This window comes from Haliotis cracherodii, unplaced genomic scaffold (assembly GCF_022045235.1).
Source record: "Haliotis cracherodii isolate W230 unplaced genomic scaffold, xgHalCrac1.p SCAF_10, whole genome shotgun sequence".
Lineage (NCBI taxonomy): Eukaryota > Metazoa > Mollusca > Gastropoda > Lepetellida > Haliotidae > Haliotis > Haliotis cracherodii.
In genome coordinates this window covers 25,082,346-25,108,195 of record NW_027266265.1, presented here as the reverse complement: position 1 = coordinate 25,108,195, position 25,850 = coordinate 25,082,346, and the positions used below count along the sequence as shown (strand labels likewise).

Below are 25,850 nucleotides of genomic sequence, written 5' to 3'. Positions count from 1 at the left end.
CCAACAATTACAGTGCTGAAGGTGTGGTTACCTGAATTTCCTAAGGTCGCTGTAAGCTGTGGTATTCCGTGTTGGGTAGTGATCCTGTCAAAAGACCGAATTCCATCAACAAATTGGTGGCTAACATCGCGGTGAAAAGCCCGTGTTGATGGCAGGAGACAATATGGACCTAGAATCAAACACACAGTTGCTGCTTGAAGCCAACATACCATTACGTGTCCGCCCAAGCGTGTCGGCAACTCGGGTGCCCTGCTCATAACCATATACATACTGCCAGAAGCATTACCTGCCCTCACAAGATAGACACACGCCACATAGTGTTACTACTACTTATATTATACCAAAAAACAAACATAATGCATGATACCTAAATTTAAGGATGAATGTAGCTTTATGTTATAACGCAGCTTCTAGTGTGTAGTGACACTGCTCTCTTCATCAATTATTACTACCGAAATAGACGTTTTACGATTTCTAAAGATGACTTTCGTTATGGATGGCTACGTGTGTAATGAACAAACGTCTTCCTGTATTTGTTTTCTATGGAGTTCTTAAAGGGCAAGCAAAGTCAATATAGCAGTTTTGCAGCTTTTAATACTTTAAAGGGAAACACCATTCCAACTCTCAGTCGTCTTACATGCGCCGTTTTAATTGGCCTGCGTAATCACTAGATGCCAATAAGCGTCAGCAACCCAACAATCTGGGCTTCGGACGGTTAGGTCTACTATCTGCCCACAGTGCACTTTGCCTACAGTATTATCAAAACAATGTTATGCATCAGTGGCTGTCACTAATGAGCTCCCATTACCTTCCGTATGAATGTACTCTCCCACTATGAGAGACTGAGAAAAAACCCTTGATAAGTGATAACAATTTTATTTATACTTTGCAACAAGATAAACATTACAAATCATGACATCAAGACATCACATGATATGACCATGTCTCACTAATTATAATAACACATCACTGCATCAGAAAATATTATATATTGATTAAACGTCCACTCTTTTCCCTACATCATATCTCACTCATTACAATAGCACATTAATAACTTGTCACTCTGCATTGATCATGTCTCTCACTCAGTCAAGCTTAATGATGTGACCAGCAGCATCAAGGAATTCAAGGGGGCTTTTCTGTCCATTTGATAGCTGATCTTTCAGTCTCTGCAGTCTCTGGTCAAATTCAACATTCACCGTGAAAATTCCGGGGTAGAATAGGTCTTCAGCAACCCATGCTTGCCGTAAGTGGTGACTATGCTTGTCGTAAAAGGCGACTAACGGGATCGGGTGATCAGGCTCGCTGACTTGATTGATGCATGTCATCGATCCCAATTGCGTGGATCGATGCTCATGACATTTAATCACTGGATTGTCTGGTCCAGATTCGATTATTTACAGACCGCCGTCATGTAGCTGGAATATTGCTGAGTGCGGCATTAAACACCAAACCAACCACCCAACCAAATTCAACATAGATTCGTTTGCGAGGAGGAGGACGCGCACCATGCTGGAACTGTGCCAGTTTGTTTCTCTCGGTCTTCTCCAGTTGCTGCAAAACTCGGATCAAGGCGAAGATGTTTGGATGGGCACGCTGGACCGTCTGAGGTGACTGTGCTATCCTTCTAGATGATTGTTTGTCCTTGGACCTGTGTTGTCACTGCGGTTCCAAATTGATGGCTTGAACCGGGCGTCGTCATCCACCCATATGGTCACCATGTAATTGTTGAAGATTCTGTCATCTTGTCCATCATCAATGCAGAGGAAGCGCTGGCCATCTGTTGTTGTCTCCCATGTGTCGGGCAGGTCAACCTGAGTCAAAGACCTTGGTAGGGCAGGTGTTGTCTTTCTTCGTCGACAGTACAATCCACTCTTCAACGTGTTGTAGGACTGAAGGGTAGCAGCTTCTTCTCTGTTCAGGATTTGCAGCTCCTAGTTGTAGATGGCCTGAACAGGCGTTGTCTCTTCCTGGACTCGACCTCGGAGATTGCTAAGGAACCTGGTGTTGGCCTCATCTTCGGCAGGATGATTCTGGGGCGCACTGTTTCGGACAAAATCACCAACAGTTGTACATTGTCAAGGCACCCGGTATCAACACACTTCCAGCGTACACAGGTCTGACGGCGATTGTTCAGTCTGTATCTGTACCCATCAAGGAGCACCTGCCTCCCTCCTCTCTGGGACAAGACATACTCTACACGCTGTGGATTTGCCAAGGCATCTGATGAAACCTAGGCTTACTTACTTAGATTTTTCCTGCATATTTTTATAGCTAAACTCCAGTTTGAGTCCTTAATCCCCCTTACTTACTGTAGCTTAACTCCAGTTTGAGTCCTTAATCCCCATTACTCACTGTAGCTTAACTCCAGTTTGAGTCCTTAATCCCTATTACTCACTGTAGCTTAACTCCAGTTTGAGTCCTTAATCCCTATTACTCACTGTAGCTAAACTCCAGTTTGAGTCCTTAATCCCTATTACTCACTGCAGCTTAACTCCAGTTTGGGTCCTGAATCCCCATTACTCACTGTAGCTTAACTCCAGTTTGAGTCCTTAATCCCCATTACTCACTGTAGCTTAACTCCAGTTTGAGTCCTTAATCCCCATTACTCACTGTAGCTTAACTCCAGTTTGAGTCCTTAATCCCCATTACTCACTGTAGCTTAACTCCAGTTTGAGTCCTTAATCCCCATTACTCACTGTAGCTTAACTCCAGTTTGAGTCCTTAATCCGTATTACTCACTGTAGCTTATCTCCAGTTTGAGTCCTTAATCCCTATTACTCACTGTAGCTTAACTCCAGTTTGAGTCCTTAATCCCTATTAATCACTGTAGCTAAACTCCAGTTTGAGTCCTTAATCCCTATTACTCACTGTAGCTAAACTCCAGTTTGAGTCCTTAATCCCTATTACTCACTGTAGCTTAACTCCAGTTTGAGTCCTTAATCCCTATTACTCGCTGTAGCTAAACTCCAGTTTGGGTCCTGAATCCCCATTACTCACTGTAGCTTAACTCCAGTTTGAGTCCTTAATCCCTATTACTCACTGTAGCTTAACTCCAGTTTGAGTCCTTAATCCCCATTACTCACTGTAGCTTAACTCCAGTTTGAGTCCTTAATCCCTATTACTCACTGTAGCTTAACTCCAGTGTGAGTCCTTAATCCCTATTACTCACTGTAGCTAAACTCCAGTTTGGGTCCTGAATCCCCATTACTCACTGTAGCTTAACTCCAGTTTGAGTCCTTAATCCCTATTACTCACTGTAGCTTAACTCCAGTTTGAGTCCTTAATCCCCATTACTCACTGTAGCTAAACTCCAGTTTGGGTCCTGAATCCCCATTACTCACTGTAGCTTAACTCCAGTTTGAGTCCTTAATCCCCATTACTCACTGTAGCTTAACTCCAGTTTGAGTCCTTAATCCCTATTACTCACTGTAGCTTAACTCCAGTTTGAGTCCTTAATCCCTATTACTCACTGTAGCTGCATGTTTGGACTAACCAGTATCATCTTTTATGGCTGAGCCTTCATACTTGATTAAATGTTGTTACTGATATTATACTTTGTTGTTATTATATGCTGGCTTCTCTCTTCTCATGTGAGATACTCAGGTAAATACATTGTAACAACATAACATGATCAGAGAGTTACAAGTTTTATCTTGATATGCTGTTTACAGTATCTTTGTTAGAATTTTTTAACCTGTAACGAGATAGTGAGTGGACTAATCCATTTGTCAGTTAGGGATGTATTATTATTAGTGTAGGCAAACTACCACACCATGCTACAATTTCTGTAGGCAAAGTGACTGTAGGCGATAGCCGACTCCACCCTTCGAACAACCTCGCTGACAGCGAAAAGAAATCCCCTTGAATCTTCGCATTTGATTGGATGGTGCTTACTATAACATTGCAAAATCCGTCAGCATGTGTAAATAAGTATGTACAATTATGTAGTGTAGTATTCAGCAAATACGAGTACGTATGCAACAATGAAGCAAATTTCATAATATAATATAATATAATATAATATAATATAATATAATATAATATAATATAATATAATATAATATAATATAATATAATATAATATAATATAATATAATATAATCGCTTCTCGCATCCATGTTTCGTGGTATAACCCTACACCTGTGTATTTGTCATTCAACTTGATGCTCAGTTAATGACTTTATGACAGGTTTAATTAGTGGTAGAACTACTATGACTGCAAAATACACCGTATCTCAATAACGTTCACCGCTGCCCATGAGGGTGTCAAGGTAATTATTTGAGTAAGTGAGTGAGTATGGTTTTACGCCGCTTTTAGCAATATTCCAGCAATATCACGGCGGGGGACACCACAAATGGGCTTCACACATTGTACCCATGTCGGGAATCGAACCCGGGTCTTCGGCGTGACGACCGAATGCATTAATATAACCACTTGGTCCCGTGTGTGGATATCTGCGGATACATTCCTCGAACAAGGTTACTGGCTAATATTTTCATATAACTTTTATCGGCTGTACTTACGACATTTCCATTTTGTTTTCAAGAACGCGAGATAAATCAAAGCTGACATATCCGGCAATTGATACACTTATTGTTATTGAGCTTTGTAACCCAACAAGCTCATATTTTTCTTCATTGCCAAAGTTTCTGTAATAAAGGAATGTACTCTTACCTACGAGTTGCCTAATAGACGCTCAGACATTTGCCGGTCGATCATCACCAAATCGTGGATTCTCTGGAAACGACCTTCCAGGACGATGGTCGTCTCCAAGACCATCTCTGCCATGCTTAGTCCGCTGTGCACCTATTTACGGTGGCATAGGAAGGAACATCTTCCCCAGTGCTGTACTCGTGTTTAGCCCCTTTTCTACAAGTTCTTGTTCATCACTGCCGTTCCTTAAGTTTGTCCATTTTCCAAAGGTCCCGGGAAGATCCAGGTTAGAATAGGTCTTCAGCAAACCATGCTTGTCGTAAGAGGCGACTAACGGGATCGGGTGGTCAGTCTCGCTGACTTGGTTAATGCATGTCATCGTATCCCAACTGCGTGGATCGATGCTCATGATGTCGATCACTCGATTGTCTGGTCTAGGCTCGATTATTTACATACCGCCGTCATATAGCTGGAATACTACTGAGTGCGGCGTTAAACAACAAACAAAGGTTACCGCCCCTGCGTATTAAACTGACTTGTCACAGCGACACCATTACCCCTATGACATCATGTTATGTCCACAAGACATTTTACTTTTACGCAATTCTTTCTATGTCAAGCTTCTGACTTCTGACTTCCTGCAGTTCCTTTTCACATTAAACCATTGTTATGGTTCCATCGGCATACACCTGAACAAATAGTTTTAGTACATAGTTCTCGTTCTAAAATATCAGGTATAGTTTCAGTACTAAGTCTTTTAATGTTGTGCCCTGTAAGAAAACCTCCTGGTCGCAAAGATATATAGCAAAAAAAGTGTTCTCCTTGTGGAACATCAGTGGTACACGGGAAGAAATCCGAAGTTGTATTATAATCCCTGCAGAATACTGATGCAAACGCTTGGTGAATTATGGAGGTGAATCGGCTTGCCGACTCTGCTTACGATTGTTACTTTGTCAATTATTTTCGGTGTCTGGGTCACCTTTGTTTTTAAACATTGGTGGGGCAGGATACGATCATCTTTTCGCGAATACCTGGTATCATCATTATTTGGTAGTGATCCATATTTGGTATTGATCCATATTTGATGGTGATTAATAAACACAAGCTAATGGTACAGTGGGAATCGTACAATGCAGTCTAGCTACGTTTGGCACCTTTTTTCACCATTTTTCTCAGTACTTGTCTCTCAAAATCTGCTCAGCTCAAACTACCAGCTCAAAAGCTTCCAAACTTTCCATACTTTGTGCCCAAGTACCATACTACCAACTTCCGAGAAAAACATACTTAGGTCAAAAGTTTTCCTGATACCTCATGTCCTGGCGATTCCAGAACACCAAACCGCTTGTCTGTAGCTAAACGGACAATGAAACTACAGCGTTTTAAAGAGGGAACTCTTTGACTGTCCATAAACTTGCCATATATCAAAACTCTAAACATTAATATCTCGGCTAATATAGGGCCGATTTCGTCCAACTTTCGTGTGTGTTTGTAGACTGGGCTTGTCCAATGACGTACCAAATTGTAGCCAAATCGCAATGAAGGCTAAGAAGAGAAAAATGAAAAGGTATTCTTCTATAACAACATACTTTAACCTATTGTACCTAACCAGATCGTTCAATAACTGTCAGACTAGGCACTCTTTAGTATTTAAATATGCAGTTCGATATTGAATGCTTTCACAAAATTCCACGTTTTGCATACAGCAAACTGTGATCTGACTGTGAAAATGTCATTTTGTGGGGAAAACAATCAGATTTTACGACACTTCAAATTGTTCAGTAAAGACACTGAAAGAAGCGTCTTTTTTCTTGACGCTATACGCTATAGTATTGTCGGTAAACCTGTGGTGTCGGTTTGTAGATTTCACAAACAAGTACGTGGGCTTTTAGTAATTTTCAGCGAACTGCGAATGTGTTTATCCGCTATCAACTACCAAGATCATTTGTCAGTCTCAGTGAAATTAAGTGTACATACTGCGGGTAAACAACGCAAGCAGAAACGGACTATAGCAATATATTTTAAGAAGCAGTGAAAGAAGCTGCAGTAAAATTTCGGCATAAGCCCCGTTCACAGCTTTTCAATCAACTCAAAATATCAATGAACGTGATCGGAAGGGCCTACTCCAATAGGCATACTTATTTCTTGAATTAATACCGACCCGGTGAGGCCTGTGATGTGATTATTGTTGCCCCTTTTATCTGGTGAACTGCAACTGTATTCTATCGCTATGGTTTACGGATGCCAGAGAGACTAACTACCTTATGCCAAAAGTTAACGTTTGCAGAAACGGACTATAGAAATCACGTGTCAACATGATGATTCGGTTATGTCTGAAAGTTGTATTCCCAGCACTCATGCAAGGTCGTGCGCTGATTGTCTGATCCCATTTGGCAATACACACCTTGACGATATAGTGTATTTGCTACACCAATAGCACACTGGTGCTCGAGTCACGGTAACGGTATAGCGAGACAACGGTAGCGTTATAACGCGGAAACTGGCACCAGGCGATACACTTAGTAAACTGTATTGTTTCCCAGGTCGTGTATTGACTGTGTGGCCCCCATCCTCCTCTCGACCGAAACAAACTGTGAATATGTAGTGCAAAGTCTTTGAATGACATTTTGAATTAATGCCAATACGGAAGATAATTCATGGATTAAGTGGTATTCTCGGCAAGTCGACAGGGTGATAGGTAAGCATCGCTTAGTAAGCCAAGAATTGAGCATGCATGTGATTGACCTCACAGCGTGTCACTTTGCCTTTGTCCCATGTGGATGGGTCAGTCGAGTGAATATCGAGCCTGAGCCACGGAAAAGGTATAGCGAAACAACGGTAGCGCTATAGCGTGTTAAAGGCGCACTGATCTAACGCAATTCCCCGGGACTGGTTGTTGCCTTTGTTATTGTTTTTCCCCAGTGAGTACCCGGATGTATAGCAGAAATCTAGACTAGTTCGCGACCTCTGCTGCGCAATTCGTAAGCGCATCAGTCACTTTTATGGGTAGTAATAAGGGCGTATGGTCACATTGATCAACAAAATAAAATACAGTTTTTTTTACTGTCAAAATGTGTAACATTTTCAAATTTATTAAACGTCTTAATATTCAGTTATTTTACAAAGTGACTGAAAAACATTTCCATCTGTATTATTATGATAACGAATTCCAAACATTTTGATGTTTAATGTCATCACCAAGAGACTGAAAATGTTACGTTGAAAAGTTCATTTCTATGTTGTTTGGCAACATAATAATCTGTTGTGATGTTTGTAGGCCCTTTTGATCATCTTTATCAATCTGGACAGATTTTTTAGTCAAAATGACTGAAATATTTACACATTTTATAAATTGCCTGAGAGAATCACATTTTACAAATTGACGGTAATATATACACGCTTACAAAGGAAAAGACCTGTGAAAACAACGTCTATCGCGCATTGAAGAATGTCCCAACCAAGACGTAGAGAAACAAGAACGAATCGGTTCAAATGAAGGAAAACAAAATGCAAGACCATAATTGCAACCTACCAAATTTATGTGTATAAATTTTAGGCAGCTTCCTTGTTCGAGGAATGTATCCGTGAATATCCACACAAAGGAACAATATCCCACTCGTCTGCAGCTATACAAAGAAACCTATTCGATGTCACGTGTCTCTGTAACAATCAAATATTTTGAAAGATATATATCGTTTCGGGATATCATAACCCGCGTTCGTTTCTCAACTGATCACTTGGATTGTTTCAGGTGTTTCACATAGGTGTCAAGTCTCAAGGGTCGGGTGAGAAAGCCCACGTGACAACTATTTTCATAACGTTCACGGTTCCTAAAAAATCCATTGAGTGATAGATAACAATGATCAATCAATCAACGTATTATCAGTTAACCCTTTGAACAAAGTATGTTGTTTTTACATCAGCACTTCACGCCATGATATGAGTGTATTCCCTTTGTTTTAGTAAACCTAGACATGTAAACACTCACTTTTGACATATCCACTGTGCAAGATAACAGTGATTAATCAATCAACGTATTTTCTGTTAATCCTTTGATGACTAGGAACGATCCGTTGATTTACCAAAAAAAGTAAATCAACTGATCATTCACCTCTTGCTGGGCTGCCACGTGCATATTACATAATACACATTTTACCTCACTTCAAACCTGGATTTAGATTGAATAATTACCCCAGACACAATAAATGCCAAATGGGAACCTTTGTCAGGTAATCTTAGTGGTGCTACCACTAATTGTACCTGTAATAAATTCTTTAACTGAGCATCAAGTGAATGACGACAAATACACAAGTGTAGGGTTATACGAGAAAACGTGGATGACAACAAGGGAGTAGTAATCGTATTATCGACGCAATCCGAAATCTGAAAATGCTTTCACTGCATAGATACTTTTTTCAGTATTAAACTATAACCATCTGGGGTATTTCCAAATGACGACATCTGATGAGCTCCGCCGTTCTTTTTGTCTGTTTGTTTAGGCTGAAGAAATTAATTAACATGCGCCCTTTGTCGAAATCTTTAGAGATCACAGTTAACCAATCAGTGTTTATGCAAAAATGCGTAAAACAAATATTGCCTCCAGCCTCCAAGTTTATTTAGCTGTCCTTGCAGACGGTAGCCCAGTCTCTGGTCACGCTCAGTTGCGTTGCGTATCATCCGGGTACTCACGGGGGGAAAAAACAATAACAAAGGCAACAACCAGTCCGGGGAATTGCGTTAGATCAGTGCCCCTTTAATTAAGCTGCTGGTAGCGGGTTGGTCCGATAGCCACGTGTGGGGTTCTACAGTCAAAACATGATCACGACCGTGAACACCTCATTCATAAATCTCTTTCAGACTGTGGGATTTGAGGTGAGTTTGTGACTGAAAGTTGGATATCTTATACAGTCTTTCTATATACGCTATAGTATTGTCGGTAGACCTGTGGTATAGGTTTGTGGATTACAGAAACAAGTACGTGGACTTTGCTTATAATTTTCAGGGAACTGCGATTGTGTTCATCCGCTGTGGAGTGCCGAGAACAGTTGTCAGTGTTAGTGAGATACAGTGTACATTCTGCTGGTGAACAACGCAAGAAGAAACGGACTATAGAAATCTATTTTTGAAGCAGTGAAAGAAGCTGCAGTAAATTTGTCGGAATAAGCCCCGTTCACGGCATTTCAATCTACTTAGAACACTGATAACGTGCTCACAACGGACTTCTCCAATAGGCATACTTATTTCTTGAATTACTACCGACCCGGTGATTCTGTGATGTGATGTGATGTTGTGCCCTGTTTCCTGATGAACTGCAACTGTGTTCTATGGCTATGGTTTTCGGATTACAGCTTAGCTACTACTGGTCCGATTTCGACCAAATTTCGTGTGTGTATGTACACTGGGCTTGCCCATAGCCATGTTTAATTGTAGCGGCATAGAATCGAAGGCTACGGGAAGAAATATTAAACAGGATTCATCTGTAACAACAGACTGAAACCTATTGTACCTCAGCAGATCATCCAATAACTGTCAGACTAGGCCCTTTTTAGTATTTACTCATCCGAATCATACATATACCAAACTGTGATCTGACGTTTTTAAAAATGTTATTTCGAGTGGGAAGGGTGGCAGGGGGAGACAAAGCGATTTTAGTGACATTTCCAACTGGTTCATTGAAGACACTGAAAGAAACAGCAGTTTAAATTTACAAACAAACCCTATTTGTTGTTCGAAAATGCTATCATCTCCAAAAGGCATATTTATTTCTTTGCATAATACAGGACAACGTGACGTGTGCTCTGTGATTCTGTATCCTATTCCCTGGTGAACTGCAACTATGTTATTCCTATAGTTTGCCGATTTTACTAGCGGCAGAGAGACATACTTACTTATCTATAGAAAGCATGTGCGTACAACATGTCAACATGCTGATTTGGCTATGTGGGAAGGTGGTATCCTCGGCAGTGATGCGGGGTCGTACATCGATGGTATAGCCCCATGGACAAATAAACTTCGAACATATTGTGTATAAGCACCCAAACCCTGCTTCAGCCGGCACTGACAAGGTGTATTTCGTGGCAAGGGCCAGCCAGCCACTGTAACATTATAGCCAGACAGCAGTAGCGCTATATCGCGGTGATTGACCTACTTGTACCGGTTAATGCACTCAGTAAACTGCATTGTTCCCCAGGTCTTTTGTTTGCGTTTGACCCCATCGCCTTTCTCGGTTAATACAAACTGTGAACACATGATCCATAACCACCTAAATACTAATTGGTTCAATGGGCACTCAGGATAGATGATATGTATAAGAGTGTACAGTAGTGCATATATCCTTCCCGAGACCGGAAGTGACTTATGAGTCAGCTTGGATAATTGTCTTAAAAATAATCATCTTCAGCCATGAAAAACCCATTTTCATTGGTTTAGTTCTCTGTATAACCAAAGTGAGATATTGTGAAATGCACTACCACGAATGTAAACAAGCATCAGCACTTCTATTTGATATCGCTTGGAGCCCGCATCGTTGCTTGCAACTATATTTTGTTGTAAATATTATCTAATCCACGTGTTTTGCTGTTTTAAGATGTTTGACACGATTCCGCTTTCACTGACTATAATCAAGAAACTGAATGTGTTGTTTCACCATCTAGGATGTTTTCACTGCTCTGTTGATATATTTGAAATAGTTAATATCATGATAATCTCAATCGCGTTTGTCTTACTGTAAGGATATTCCTGGATCATTTAGGGTTTATGTATTTACAATTTCGCAGGTTTTTAAAACACTGGCCTTGATACTCTCTTCTGGCTTACTGTAATCATTTACTGCATTCTGTGCGACTTTGTGTGACTTTGCGATTTTTCTTTCTGAGAAAGTTTTTACACGAAGCTTTGAATTCTGCCTTAAAGCAGGACAGGTTTTGATACGTTTGGACACACTGTAGTCGCATTTTAACATGAAGAAAGATACCTAATTAGCATAAGGTTGTCAACATATACATGTGATTAACCAATTCACCCATATCCATATTATTCCTGTTTTTAGGAGATTTCATTATTGGTTACACAAGAGACTTACTCTAATATTACTTGAATATAGTAGTTCAAACTGGAAAGCCAAGATAAGTACACTCTTATATCCTATTATCGAAGGATATATTTCCTGAATTACAAAATCTGAGAGTTAAAATTATATATGACATACATTATTTAGTTAAGAATAATTCAATAATCTTGATACACCTTTTGTATTCACCTTTTAATGTATCATCCATTCAATGCCGTGTGGTTTCAGATCTATACAATAATTGAGTTTGTGTTGCTGGGTGTATTACCCCTATTGCGAGATACCGTGACTCTCTTACAAGACACCACGCCTGCCTAAAATGACCATCATTTCTGATATTGGATTTTATTGAATAGGAATAGAAACTGATATGGATACTCTATGAAGTTTTTCTCGCTCGATAAACACTGTAACCGTAAAGAATGTCCTTGTTCCTAAATGGTTATTCTTTTTGCCTTGGGAGTGAGTGCCCCTGAAGACACAACAGTTCGGGCTCCTGCTCCCATATAAAAACATCTTCTGCTACCTGGCTTTGGCACATCAACGGATCACCGATACATGAAATATGCATGAGTGTGTAGAAACAAAGAGACGTCTAAGAGCCGTACACTGGTTGGACTCACGATGTCAAAGACGACTGATTGGGAGAGAGACTAATGGAAGGGAGACAAAGGAAAGTAGAAAGTATGGCAGTTGCTTTCAAGACAATGTTTATTCCCACTCTGTTTAAGATCTCTGATAATTCATGCGTACATGTTCACCTTCAAATTCAAGAACCTTTAAGAATTCATGACCAGGTGATTATATTTGGACTGAGAGAAGATTAAAAAGTCAATATGACCACAAACCAAAAGTAATGGGGCCGTTCTGACAATAGTCTGTGGCCTTTTTTAGTTTTGTGTGGTCTTTTTGAATAAGGTCTCAGTGGCCATTTTGACTTCTTCCTGTCACACGGACTTCCAAAAGCTCTCACCATTTCATTTTTGGGGTCAACTTTCTGAGACATGTCATGCATTTCAGGGTTTAAATAGAAATAAAAATTAACAACTAACTACATATCGGGAATTTTAAGAAACTAGATGACCAAATATGACATGTCATAAACAACTATTTAAAAAATAGAAATGTAGACCTAAGTACTTTCTGTTCATGCAATTACACACAAGTTATAATCAAACCAGCCACACTTCAACATGGCCACATGTAAAGTAAAAACAGCTACCCTAAATGTCAAAATGACCACGAAAATTAGCGGGGCCGTCCTGACCAAGGTTTTGATAGTGGCCATTTTGACGTGTTACCGTCTTGACCTCTTCCCGTCCCATATACTTCTCCAAAAACTCTAGACTCTCCCTCTCGTTATTGTGATAAACTTTCAAACAAATGTCATGCATTTCAAGGTTAAAAAATAAAACTGAGAAATTAACAATATATCAGGAACTTTAAGAGTAGTAGATAACCAATAAGTCCACTGTTCCATTACCCATGTCCCATCGTCCGTTGTGATTGACTGGGTCCTGTCTACCTCAACGAGAAAACAAGTGCTTGTCGATTTCTCGTAGGTTGCGACGACAATAACACTGCATTCATTGGCTGTCGTTCTCAGTACCGAATGCAAGTCACACAGAGGACTATTTTTGAAGTTTGTATTTGAAGTAAAATCGCTTTATAAATATCAAACATCAGCGGAGGGGTTTGCTGTAACTTTTATCGAGGAGCAGACGTGTATCATGATTATTTACGCGTGTCCTATAGAAGACGCCACGTACAACGTGATGTGGCAGTGTAGCACTGGCGTCTGGAGTTTCCTAGTAAATAAAGAATAACACGAAAACGACATGAACGATATATACCTGCTGCCAGCCTGACCACAGTCGACGCTTCTATCCGAAGTTCAAAATTCGCTGATAAGGGAGCCATATGGATAAAACACAGGTGGATGGATGTCTGATGCTTGTTGTGTCGGAATAGGAAGCTGCCATGGTGGAAATAAGATGATTGTTTATATGGAGACTATGTGACCTTGTGACAGACCACTTGACATAATATTATGCAGAGTAGTTTGACAATAAATTAACTGAACTTGTTAACAATTAATAAACTAAATCACTTCGGATTTGCGTTAGTTTTGTTTCTCCCAAATTTGTGGCCATTATGACAAAATGAAGGTTAGGGTCATCTTCTCCAAATTGGCTAGGGACATTCTTCAATTAAGCCATTTTCTCCTGCATTCCGTTAGTTGGCGCGTCTACTAAACATATTCTTTCGCTAAATATGGAATCAAATGCCACGGAATTACTTGGTATTTATTTGACTCTAAATAATCTCAAATAAACACAAAATGAAAGTCAATATTCTTAATTATAGTTATTTTATTTATCAAACAAATTAAACCCACAGTGGAAGGAAATTGACGCGCCAATACATGACCGTTTTGACTAAAAAGCTGTGTACAGTTTCGGCATTGGGCAAATTTATGTTTTCGACCTAGAACGTTGTACTCGGACAGAGTCAGTTCGTATAAATACACTCATGATATTGGTCACATGATTACAAGATGGTGGGTACTTGCTTGTTTTTATTTCTGTAGTGTAGATTCTAAACGGCGAATCGAATATGATATAGATCTAAGCATAACCAAAAAAGATCATAGGGTCTAATAATGTTAGCGAACTAATGGACTATCACCACCAGCGACAGCCAGTTGGAGGCGTCCAAATGACATTATTAGTTTACATCAAGCACCCGCCCTCCCTAATGTCAGGGTTTTTTTTCTTTAGAGGTGTGTTTGATGGGATGGACTGCAACCATTGTTCAGGACTGTTGGTCATATTACAGTCATTCCTGATCAATTTGTACCATCTTGATCCATTGTATGATTCTACTTGGTGTGATGTGCACTGTGCCAAATAGTTTACTGTTGCTCTAGCCTATGGCTTGCAAAATCTAGGTCGGGCTAAAGATACTGAACTGTCCCTAGCCCAACTGGCAACTGAAATTTTAACGTCTGTTTCTAATGCACAGTTCCGCGTTTTCAGTCGATCAATATGACTATCAAAAATCAAAAATCAATTTTTAGTCGTAATGAAACAATGTTGCAAGGTAATGAGCTCAAGGTTAGTCCCTTCATAATATATGTCTCATGATTTATGATTTGCAATGAAATAAGGAATAACATTAGAACGCCATAATCAAGGAATGGGTAAGTCATATCATTTTTTGGTGTTGTTCCCTTCAGCAATCATCTGGAATGGTTTCAGGCTAAAATGGTTTTGTAGTTGTAACTAGCATTTTCAATAAGTTCAGACTTAAGAAATATTCAATTAATGTTTTATATGAACACTTGAAATAAAGTTTAGAAAACATAATATGATTTACTTTCATCAGTGACAGACATTTTCACTTGTTTTTTTCTAGACTGTGAGCAAGGATTTGTATTAATTATTGACTTGTTCTTTATTTTTATAAAACAAATCTGACAATAAATCTCCAATACCATAAATGTTTATTTGGGAGACAGTTATGTAAACATACGTAACTTGTAAGGTTATAAAATTACATCAGTGATATTGAAACATGTCCACAATATTTCAAAAAGTTTTGAAACCAGTAGTAATAAACACAAATGTTTTGGTTTTTATTGAATTATTAACATGGTATATTTAAGAGAAATTATGCATATATCATCAATATAAGTTGCTGTGCGCGTGTGTAACGAGTGACCTTCATGGTTCTATTCTTCAGATGGGCCCTCTACATACTGACTGTCCTCGGCATTGAGGAGTAGTGCTATTCATAGGCATTGTCCCCGCTCCTGAATGAGAATGGCTGTAACACTTAACACAAACATGAAATTCGAAATTACTTAAAACTCAACTTTCTCCACCAAAATTACATGAATTAGTTACATATTGCAATGATCAGCTAACCAGAAGTGATAATAAGAACAAGACACAATTGCAGATATTTATGATTATCTACAGTAACTATGAACAAATATGACTTTAATCCTGCTAAAATTCATGTCTTAAAAATATTACTGTTGTAAGATTTTATCTGTTTAATAACTATACAGCAAACTTACCTGAGTTACTTCAACTTTACAGCGTTTGTTTACAAAAACAGCCCAGTCAGGGTCTGGATGAGAGTGCTGTCACCTTTAGCCCGTTTCCATATAAGGATTGTACACCATCCGTATTTTGAACAACACCAAACAAAACAGCAGGCTGCGCATCTAAGAACCTAGAAGTACACACCTCTACTTACACCACGTGAAACGGGTCTAATAAAGTCTTATGACTTCATTCCTTTATCAATTGGCACCAGTGACATCATATTGCAAGAAGCATTAGTCATGGTGTGTTTATTATGGAAATAGAACTCTCAGTAAATGTGAAAAATATGAATCGATTCAGTGAATTAAATAAATTAGTTACTTGTGATATTTGTATTGTTTGGCTATGAAACTACTTGGTAAATACTTTTCATGTCGAAAAAGTACAAGAAAAATAGGTTGATTTTCGTGTGTACTTGCCCTTTGAATAAAGATTACCGTGTGTATTTTCACGCAAAATAAGCTGGAAATAGCAATCAGCTGTATGCACATTTTCTACCTATCTACCGGTGATTTAGTTAGTAGGAAATAAATATTACTTCAAAGAATTTTGATGTAAAGATTGGACAAATAGTATCTGAAACTATTCTTATATCAGATGTAAAATATTCCAACATCAAGTTGTTTTGATTTGCAGCTTTTACTAAGTATGTTTAAAATAATAAAAACCATAACTGTAGCACTGTGGAACAACTGATTGCTATTGCTGGATATGTTTCACATAGGGAACAATTTGATCCGTCATGTTGACGGCACCCGGGTTATGCTACAGCAAATGAAGGAAAATCATATGCAAATATGATAATTACAACTGACAAAGGTTTTATGTATAATATCAGGCAGTGAGGAATGTAACTGCAGATATCCACATAAAGGAACACTATCCCATTCATCAGAAACTGTACAAAGAAACTTGTCCGATGTCACATGATTTTGTAACAAGCTAATATTTTAAAATATATACATGTATTCAGTGTTTCTGGGTATTGTGACCCATGTTCGTCTCTCAACTGATCACGTAAGTATGTTTCAGGGGTTTCACATAGACATCAAGTCTCATTGGTCAGCTGAGATAGCTCAGTTGACCACTATGTTCATGATGTCAAGGATTCTTTTAAAAATCCATTGAGTGAGACAACAATGAGCAAGCAATCAATGTATTATTGGCTAATCCTTTGAACAAAGCATGTTGTTTTTACATTGGCACTTCATGCTCAGATATGGGTGTATTCAATCTGCTTTAGTATATAAACTCTTACTTTTGACAAATCCAATGTGCAAGATAACAGTGATTAATCAATCAACATATTATCGTTAAATCCTTTGATCCATGTTTTTTGCAACTCTACTGATCATTCCTCTCTTGCTGTGCTGCCACGTGCATATTAAATAACATGTAGTACATTCACCACATCAGATCTGAATATATAACCTAATCGTAGATCAAATAATTACCCAAAACACAATGCGAACCACTGAGTGCTTTATTACCTTGACCTTTAATTGTTGCATTATATGCAAACTCCAAGCAGTAAACTTCAGTGTATGAATGACCAGATCGTTTTACACATGTAAATAAATACATTTTGCCAGGGCTACGGTCAAATTTTTCCAAATCAGACAGGTTGTACCTATCTCAAAATATCAACAACGGGTACCCGGGTAGGGTCGGGTAATAAGGTGGAGGGTAGCCGGGTAATAAATTTGGTCTCGTCCCAGCCCTAGTAAGCATCATTATTTACCAGTAGGCCAGAAGCCCAGTTTGGTCGGTCGCTGGCGCTAATTGGCTTCTGGTGAGTACGCAGGCTAATTAAAATGGCGCCGGCTAGGCTAATGAAAGTTGGAATGTTGTTTCTCTTAACTACAGAGGGCAGCTGTTAGCAGTTATTATTGTAAGTAAAATTTAGAATTGTACTGCATTGAGCTTATGCTTCCCCATCCAGAACCACTATGTCCCAAGACTGTAAGTGATGTATTCTGAGTGGAAATGCTTTTGCTAGTCAGAGGCAAGGGATTTGTATCTGGTATGAGGTTGAAGTAGATAGTGTTCATACCACTTTAATGATTAGTTATCTGTTGACACGTGTGAAATAACATAGCCATGATGAAATGAGTCAAACGTCTCGCTCACTTATACTGAACCAAGTTTGAAGTTGGATTTTCCATTGAATGCAGATGTTTCTAACTTTGTGATGTTTGTGTATATAAATGCAATTATGAACATGATTTTAGAATTGACTTCTTATTGTTTTTTAGTATATAGAGCTTTGAGAAAGCTGCACACGCATTGCCAGGTTGCACCCTAAGGAAACGGCTGATTGTTGAATTATTAACTACCAATGTTGTATTCTTAGCCATCCTTATACAAACAACGTTGAATGTCAATATTAATATGCCAAGTTTAAGTGCTCACAATGTCCTTGTGTATTTGTAGTGCTCACAATGTCCTTGTGTATTTGTAGTGCTCGAATTTGGCTTGTGCATTTGTAGTGCTCACAATGTCCTTGTGTATAGTGTATATGTAGTGCTCACAATGTCCTTGTGTATTTGTAGTGCTCACAATGTCCTTGTGTATTTGTAGTGCTCACAATGTCCTTGTGCATTTTTAGTGCTCACAATGTCCTTGTGTATTTGTAGTGCTCACAATGTCATTATGGATTTGTAGTGCTCACAATGTCCTTGTGCATTTGTAGTGCTCAAATGTCCTTGTGCATTTGTAGTACTCACAATGACCTTGTGTATATGTAGTGCTCACAATGTCCTTGTGTATTTGTAGTGCTCCCAATGTCCTTGTGTATTTGTAGTGCTCACAATGTCCTTGTGCATTTGTAGTGCTCACAATGTCAAGGATTTGTAGTGCTCACAATGTCCTTGTGCATTTGTAGTGCTCACAATGTCCTTGTGTATATGTAGTGCTCACAATGTCCTTGTGTATTTGTAGTGCTCACAATGTCCTTGTGTATTTGTAGTGCTCACAATGTCCTTGTGTATATGTAGTGCTCACAATGTCCTTGTGCATTTGTAGTGCTCACAATGTCCTTGTGCATATGTAGTGCTCACAATGTCCTTGTGTATTTGTAGTGCTCACAATGTCCTTGTGTATTTGTAGTCCTCACAATGTCCTTGTGTATTTGTAGTGCTCACAATGTCCTTGTGTATATGTAGTGCTCACAATGTCCTTGTGTATATGTAGTGCTCACAATGTCCTTGTGTATTTGTAGTGCTCACAATGTCCTTGTGTATTTGTAGTCCTCACAATGTCCTTGTGTATTTGTAGTGCTCACATTGTCCTTGTGCATTTGTAGTGCTCACAATGTCCTTGTGTATTTGTAGTGCTCACAATGTCCTTGTGTATTTGTAGTGCTCACAATGTCCTTGTGTATATGTAGTGCTCACAATGTCCTTGTGTATTTGTAGTGCTCACAATGTCCTTGTGTATTTGTAGTGCTCACAATGTCCTTGTGTATTTGTAGTGCTCACAATGTCCTTGTGCATTTGTAGTGCTCACAATGTCCTTGTGTATATGTAGTGCTCACAATGTCCTTGTGTATTTGTAGTGCTCACAATGTCCTTGTGTATATGTAGTGCTCACAATGTCCTTGTGTGTTTGTAGTGCTCACAATGTCCTTGTGTATTTGTAGTCCTCACAATGTCCTTGTGTATTTGTAGTGCTCACAATGTCCTTGTGTATATGTAGTGCTCACAATGTCCTTGTGTATATGTAGTGCTCACAATGTCCTTGTGTATTTGTAGTCCTCACAATGTCCTTGTGTATTTGTAGTGCTCACAATGTCCTTGTGTATTTGTAGTGCTCACATTGTCCTTGTGTATTTGTAGTGCTCACATTGTCCTTGTGTATTTGTAGTGCTCACAATGTCCTTGTGTATTTGTAGTGCTCACAATGTCCTTGTGTATATGTAGTGCTCACAATGTCCTTGTGTATTTGTAGTGCTTACAATGTCCTTGTGTATTTGTAGTCCTCACAATGTCCTTGTGTATTTGTAGTGCTCACAATGTCCTTGTGTATATGTAGTGCTCACAATGTCCTTGTGTATATGTAGTGCTCACAATGTCCTTGTGTATTTGTAGTCCTCACAATGTCCTTGTGTATTTGTAGTGCTCACAATGTCCTTGTGTATTTGTAGTGCTCACATTGTCCTTGTGTATTTGTAGTGCTCACATTGTCCTTGTGTATTTGTAGTGCTCACAATGTCCTTGTGTATTTGTAGTGCTCACAATGTCCTTGTGTATATGTAGTGCTCACAATGTCCTTGTGTATTTGTAGTGCTTACAATGTCCTTGTGTATTTGTAGTGCAAACAATGTCCTTGTGTATATGTAGTGCTCACAATGTCCTTGTGTATATGTAGTGCTCACAATGTCCTTGTGTATTTGTAGTCCTCACAATGTTCTTGTGTATTTGTAGTCCTCACAATGTCCTTGTGTATTTGTAGTGCTCACAATGTCCTTGTGTATTTGTAGTGCTCACAATGTCCTTGTGTATTTGTAATGCTCACAATGTCCTTGTGTATATGTAGTCCTCACAATGTCCTTGTGTATTTGTAGTGCTCACAATGTCCTTGTGTATTTGTAGTCCTCACAATGTCCTTGTGTATTTGTAGCCGTCAACACCACAGTTGTCTCCGCAGGAGGAGCAGGAGAAGCTCCTGGAGGAAGCCACAAATGTTGTCAAGAATCAGGCCTTCCAGATGATCCGCTGTCTTGTGAGTACACATATATATATATGGCAATAGGTATTTGATTATTTTTCAGTTATGATTTGTACTGGATGAGGCATGTTAAAGCGCTGGTTAAACTGTGTGAACCTCCGAGCTTGCAAGGAGGTTCACAAGAAAGTTTAACCAGCACTTTTAAATCGTTCACACTTCATTGAACCCATCCAAACTGACGTTGAATTTCATACTTTGTAGTTTACTGGTCTTGCTGAATAATATCGTAACATTGTTTGATTAAATTTGAAGTCCTATGCACCGAGGCGAGGTCAACCTTCAAGCGCGGATTTATATATGACGTCACATGAGTTTGTAAAGAGGTGCATTTCGAGTTGAACGGGAGCATGTGGATGAAATTTATACTTACTGCTGTTGAAAATGACGTTTATGGAGCAGTTATGGAAAACACCCCAACGCGTGAACCCTCTGATGGCACTAGCAAATTGGGAATATCACCGATTTATGAATGTGTTGCTTGTGTTTGGATAATCGCAAACCAATTCGGACGATGCGGAATGGACTGGTGGGGATTGAACTGAGTGCTCTGAAACTTGCTCTGTGTTTTGTGTTACCGTATATGACCGCGGATAAGCCGACCCCGTAGATAAGCTGAGGTGCTAACTTAACCATTGAAATACGAGAGAAAATGATATGACCCGCAGATAAGCCGAACCAGGAATTGAAAGGCAAACAACACTGCGAAGTCGGACTGCAAGACATGTGCCGGTACTCGCAGATATTCAAAAATATAAGATGAAAAACGTTTTAATTATATTGAAAAAGTCATTATTATGTCTAATAAAGATTTAACAAACCAGTCATCCACTTTCATAATGTGGGAAGCTGTTTCTCGTGGGTTTTTTTAATCTCATAATGATCGTTATATGTTGCCATCAACAACAAGCGCCATTTTGTGAATCGGTGTATATAGAATTATGAACCCGTGAGAAAATATATCAGCTAGAGCAAAGACTCGCAGTTTGAATTCGGCATCGTAAGCATGGCGTTTTCGTTTCAAACTCATGATGAGAATGTCAGTCAGTAAAAATATACCAACTTTTATAACCCCCTTTACACCACTATTGTATGTTAATCCAATTGAATTAAATAAACTATCATACTATGAACACATTGAATGACCATCACTTACTCACAGGCTTCTCTAGTTTATTAAACTAATCTCTCGAAAACAAAGGAATTAAGCCCCTACTCCCAACACGATCACTAAGCACCCACAACTTGAAAATGTTTGTGTAATGACAATACCAATCGGCCCGTTATTATCAATGCTCATTTCCTTGTGTACCGTGTTGCTTTTTAAACAACAGGAAGCAATCACAGTGGTCACCGTTTGTGACGTCACAGGAAACAGCTGATCACATGTTTTTGCAAATGGCGAACGGAAAAGTTGTTTACTTGCCTCTTTCAATAAAGGTAGACCCTTGTTCACTATCAATTTATGAACTTTGCAAAATAATAGCTATAGGCAATTTCATCTGGGGATTATATATTATAGCTGTGAATTACATATATTGTTACATGTAAAGATTGCGAAGTTTACGAAGAACGATAAACTTTGAACATTTAATTGAAAACTTATTATCGGAAGTAGTAACATGCATAACATTTTTTTAATAATGACAATATTGGTGTATAATAATAACTTTATTGATAATTTATAACAATAATAGCTCCAGTCGTGGAAACTTCGAAACTTTCGGGAAGTTGTGATCTATCGGACCATTATTCCGGCGATGTTTCTGACAGATCACAATCTGAAAAATACTGTCATAAAAGTGTATCCCGTGGATAAGCCGACCCCTTTCTACAGAATCTTTTTTCTGGTCCTCAAAATTCGGCTTATACGCGGTCATTTATGGTAATTTTCAACGTCGGGGTGTGTTATATTTGGACTTTGGAATTTGTCGCGTGTGCTGTAATACTTTGCTTAGCTGGTGTTTCTTGTCACCTGAAATGGACCTACTGTATGACCTAATGCCAGCTTCATTACTGTGCCCCGTCACTCCTCATGTGCCGCATATTTAAAGTTTTGACCCTACTATGGCCTCACACTTTATATACACCTTTTTGAAAGATATTATTAGTTCCCCTGAATGAAAATCAAGTGAGCTTTTGATGTGGCCTGTATTTTCAGGTTGTCTGTCCATTCATCATTAACTTTTACATTTGGAACGTCCATTTGGCAGCCATATTCAAGATGTCATTATTAGCTCACCTGACTGAAAGTCAAGTGAGTTTATGTCTGGAGCATTGTCCGGCATCCGTCCGTCCATCGTTAACTTTTGCATTTTTGATGTCTCCTCTGAAACTACAAAGCCTATGTAGAAGCTTTGTATGAGCGATCCCACCTATGGTGTATATATGAAAAGCTCACAGAATTCCGATTTGATGTTTAACATGGCCACCACAGTGTCCATATTTAGAATACCTTTGAAGGCCATCTTTTTTCAAAATGTATTGAAATTTGGCGTAGGTGTAATTATTATTGGTGCTCAACAAATGTGTTCTATGTTTTTCTTTCAATATGTTATTTGACCTTGATTCAAACTTTACAGCATAATAGCTGTTGTCATGGGCTAACAAAATAAAAATGCAGCCATACCATACGTAATTCTTGCAAATTCTCTACCTCTATTGCATATATGCCTAATTCTCTTAATTTGGCTTGTGATCAAAAGTTCTTTTCACCCTCAACTATCCATAATTAGTGATGTCATCTTGCCTTCCATGCAAAATGGGAATATTATTAAAAGATATTAATGTTAACATAGCACATTAAGTTTCTAGTTGCCATGCTAATTATTTTCAATGGTTTTAAAGACTAGAAAGTTTGTGGATCAACATGTCGCTGATGCCCCTCAAGTCTCTTCAAGAAATGCAGATACTTTGTGATAAGTGTACATCTCCACAGGCTAGGCTAGAAATAGAGGTCAAAGAGGTGCACTATAGAGAAACAACTTTGATCATCAGCTTTGTGTAGGTGCCTTGAGCGTTATCTCTGTACATAATGGATGATAAACAAGGTATCGAATCAACCAAACCATACACTTCATTGATGGATGTCTCTGATTGGGAACCTGACATCCTTACAAAACGTGAAGTTTAGGGCAAGATTGTGGCTTTGCACCATACAAGCTTGGTTGAACCCTCTCAGTTTCTCTAAAGACTTTCAAAATGACACCATTCCTACAAGTCTGATGTAGGATCTCAAGTGGTGGCTGTTCATACAGAATTATATCTCCAGCACCTCATTGGTCAGTCAAAGTCATATCAGTGATCTGACGAGTTACAGTGAATTTGAGAATGACCATGAACATTTATTTCCAATTCAGACCACCTGTGGTGTCTCGGTTTTATTGTTTATCTTGATATAGCCCCAGACATCAGGAATTGATGTGTTTTAAGGTCCATCAGGTTTCCCAATAGTTGAAACAACCCAACTGAGAAAATGCCATCAAGAAGATTAAATATAATCAGAGGGTGTGAAAGGTTTTTATTTTCTAATAACTGCTAGATGTCAACCCACCTGTCCCTCTGGTATATTCAGGCATTGATGTAATAGAGGTAAAGTATTCACAGGAATTATAAAAAATAGTTATGATTGTAAATAATTCAAAGAATTCTGCATCTATCAGAAGTAATTCCAGCCACCTCCCCAATAATCTGAATCAAGAACTTTGATTTTTTAACCGAAGTAAGGTTTTCCTGCCTTGCACATGTGCAGAAAGCAAGGGAGCTAGATACCATGCTGAAAAATCTGCTTATGGCCATTTCTCAGACATTTTGATTTAATTGAAAATATGGTGTATATTTAGTGAGTTGTGGGAACGTTTTTTTACATTATTATGAATTTTACCTTCTCCATACCATACTCTTAACCATTCTCTCAAAATGTATTTTTGGCTCTATACGGTACCTCTCATCCTCCTTGGATTTTAGTGAGTGATTTCAAGTCCTCTGTTTGTATATAAAAAAATATTGGAATATCAATGGTGAAAGCATCTATTTTTAAGTGGCTGTCTTTTTGACATTTTTAATTGTTGATTTCATATCCAGGTGAGGTACAGTGTCTTGCACAATTTTGTTTGCATATTCCTGATTTAACTTTTATTATAATCTTTTATGACCTACCGTAGCATATAAAATTTAGAGATGGCTCTTTTTTTAAATTGTTTGATAGGCATTACTTAGAAGTTGACGGATGACAAGATAGACACAATTTTTTATGGATAACAACTTCTTTAATACTGTAAAAGGCGACGTTTCGGTATAGATCCTTATACCGTTGTCAAGCAAGACTGCTTGACAACGGTATAAGGATCTATACCGAAACGTCGCCTTTTACAGTATTAAAGAAGTTGTTATCCATAAAAAATTGTGTCTATCTTGTCGGCTCTTTTTTTGTTTGCACAATATAACCAGCTTTGTGATTTTTCTGCAGGACAAGGGCAAACTGATGGATGGCCTAAAGCATGCTTCATCAATGCTAGGAGAACTCAGGACATCCATGTTGTCACCAAAGAGCTATTACGAATGTTGTATCCTTCAAATCAGAACATTGGACAAAGTCCCATCTACATACATGGTTTTATGACTATTTCACTATTTTGGCTCCACTTAACTGCATTCCACATGCTAGGGAGATGATAGTATGGTGCTATTCAATTTATATTTTTTACCCAAACTCAAATGTCAGGTTCCTGACTCATTCCCACATTCCCAGGATTTCTGGTATTAATGAACAAGAGGCACTTTTGGCTATTGTAAAACGTCATGATTAAGCAGATACACTACACTTTCTTCAAAATCTCTAGGTAGGGTTCTAGATTGGGTGAGTACTCCTTCACATTTAGAGTTTGGGCAGTGGTCCACAAATCCCTGAGGTGTTGCATGATACGGTGCTAGGCACAGAAATGATTATTTTGAGGTTGTGTGTGTGTATGGTTAGGTGATAAGTTCCAATAAACCTACATAAGTGATTACCATATCATGAGTGAGTGAGTGAGTGAGTTGGGTTGAACACCGCTTTTAACAGTATTCCAGTTATATCGCGGCGTGTCGGCTTAATGTGGGAGGAAAGCCCAAAGTGATGCAGGTCTCAGACGTTTGTCACTTCAGTGAAACCTACGAGCACGGGTATGGTGCTGACAAACCTAGAAACATAATCAGGGTGAACCGGGATTCGAACCCACAATCATAGGTTTCTGGCGTGCCCAAGGGACGCAACTCTGCACCAGCCAATTGCGGCACCTTAAAGGAC

The 25,850-nt window shown here is 38.8% G+C and overlaps 1 protein-coding gene across 4 annotated transcripts in view; it reads left to right on the top strand.

Annotated features, from left to right (window-relative positions):
• LOC139454198 (vacuolar protein sorting-associated protein 35-like) overlaps window positions 1–25,850 on the top strand; it is a 108,423-nt gene that overhangs the window by 13,002 nt on the left and 69,571 nt on the right. Inside the window, exons 1-3 of one of the 4 annotated variants that reach the window (XM_071235767.1) lie at window positions 14,234–14,283; window positions 20,459–20,560; window positions 25,032–25,128. In XM_071235767.1, coding sequence (XP_071091868.1) covers window positions 14,281–14,283; window positions 20,459–20,560; window positions 25,032–25,128 — 202 coding nt within the window. In that variant the 5' untranslated portion in view covers window positions 14,234–14,280. Of the gene's footprint in view, window positions 1–14,233; window positions 14,284–16,061; window positions 16,081–16,892; window positions 17,730–20,458; window positions 20,561–25,031; window positions 25,129–25,850 lie in introns of those variants that run through there. The other 3 variants (XM_071235769.1, XM_071235770.1, XM_071235766.1) reach the window with 3 other exon arrangements.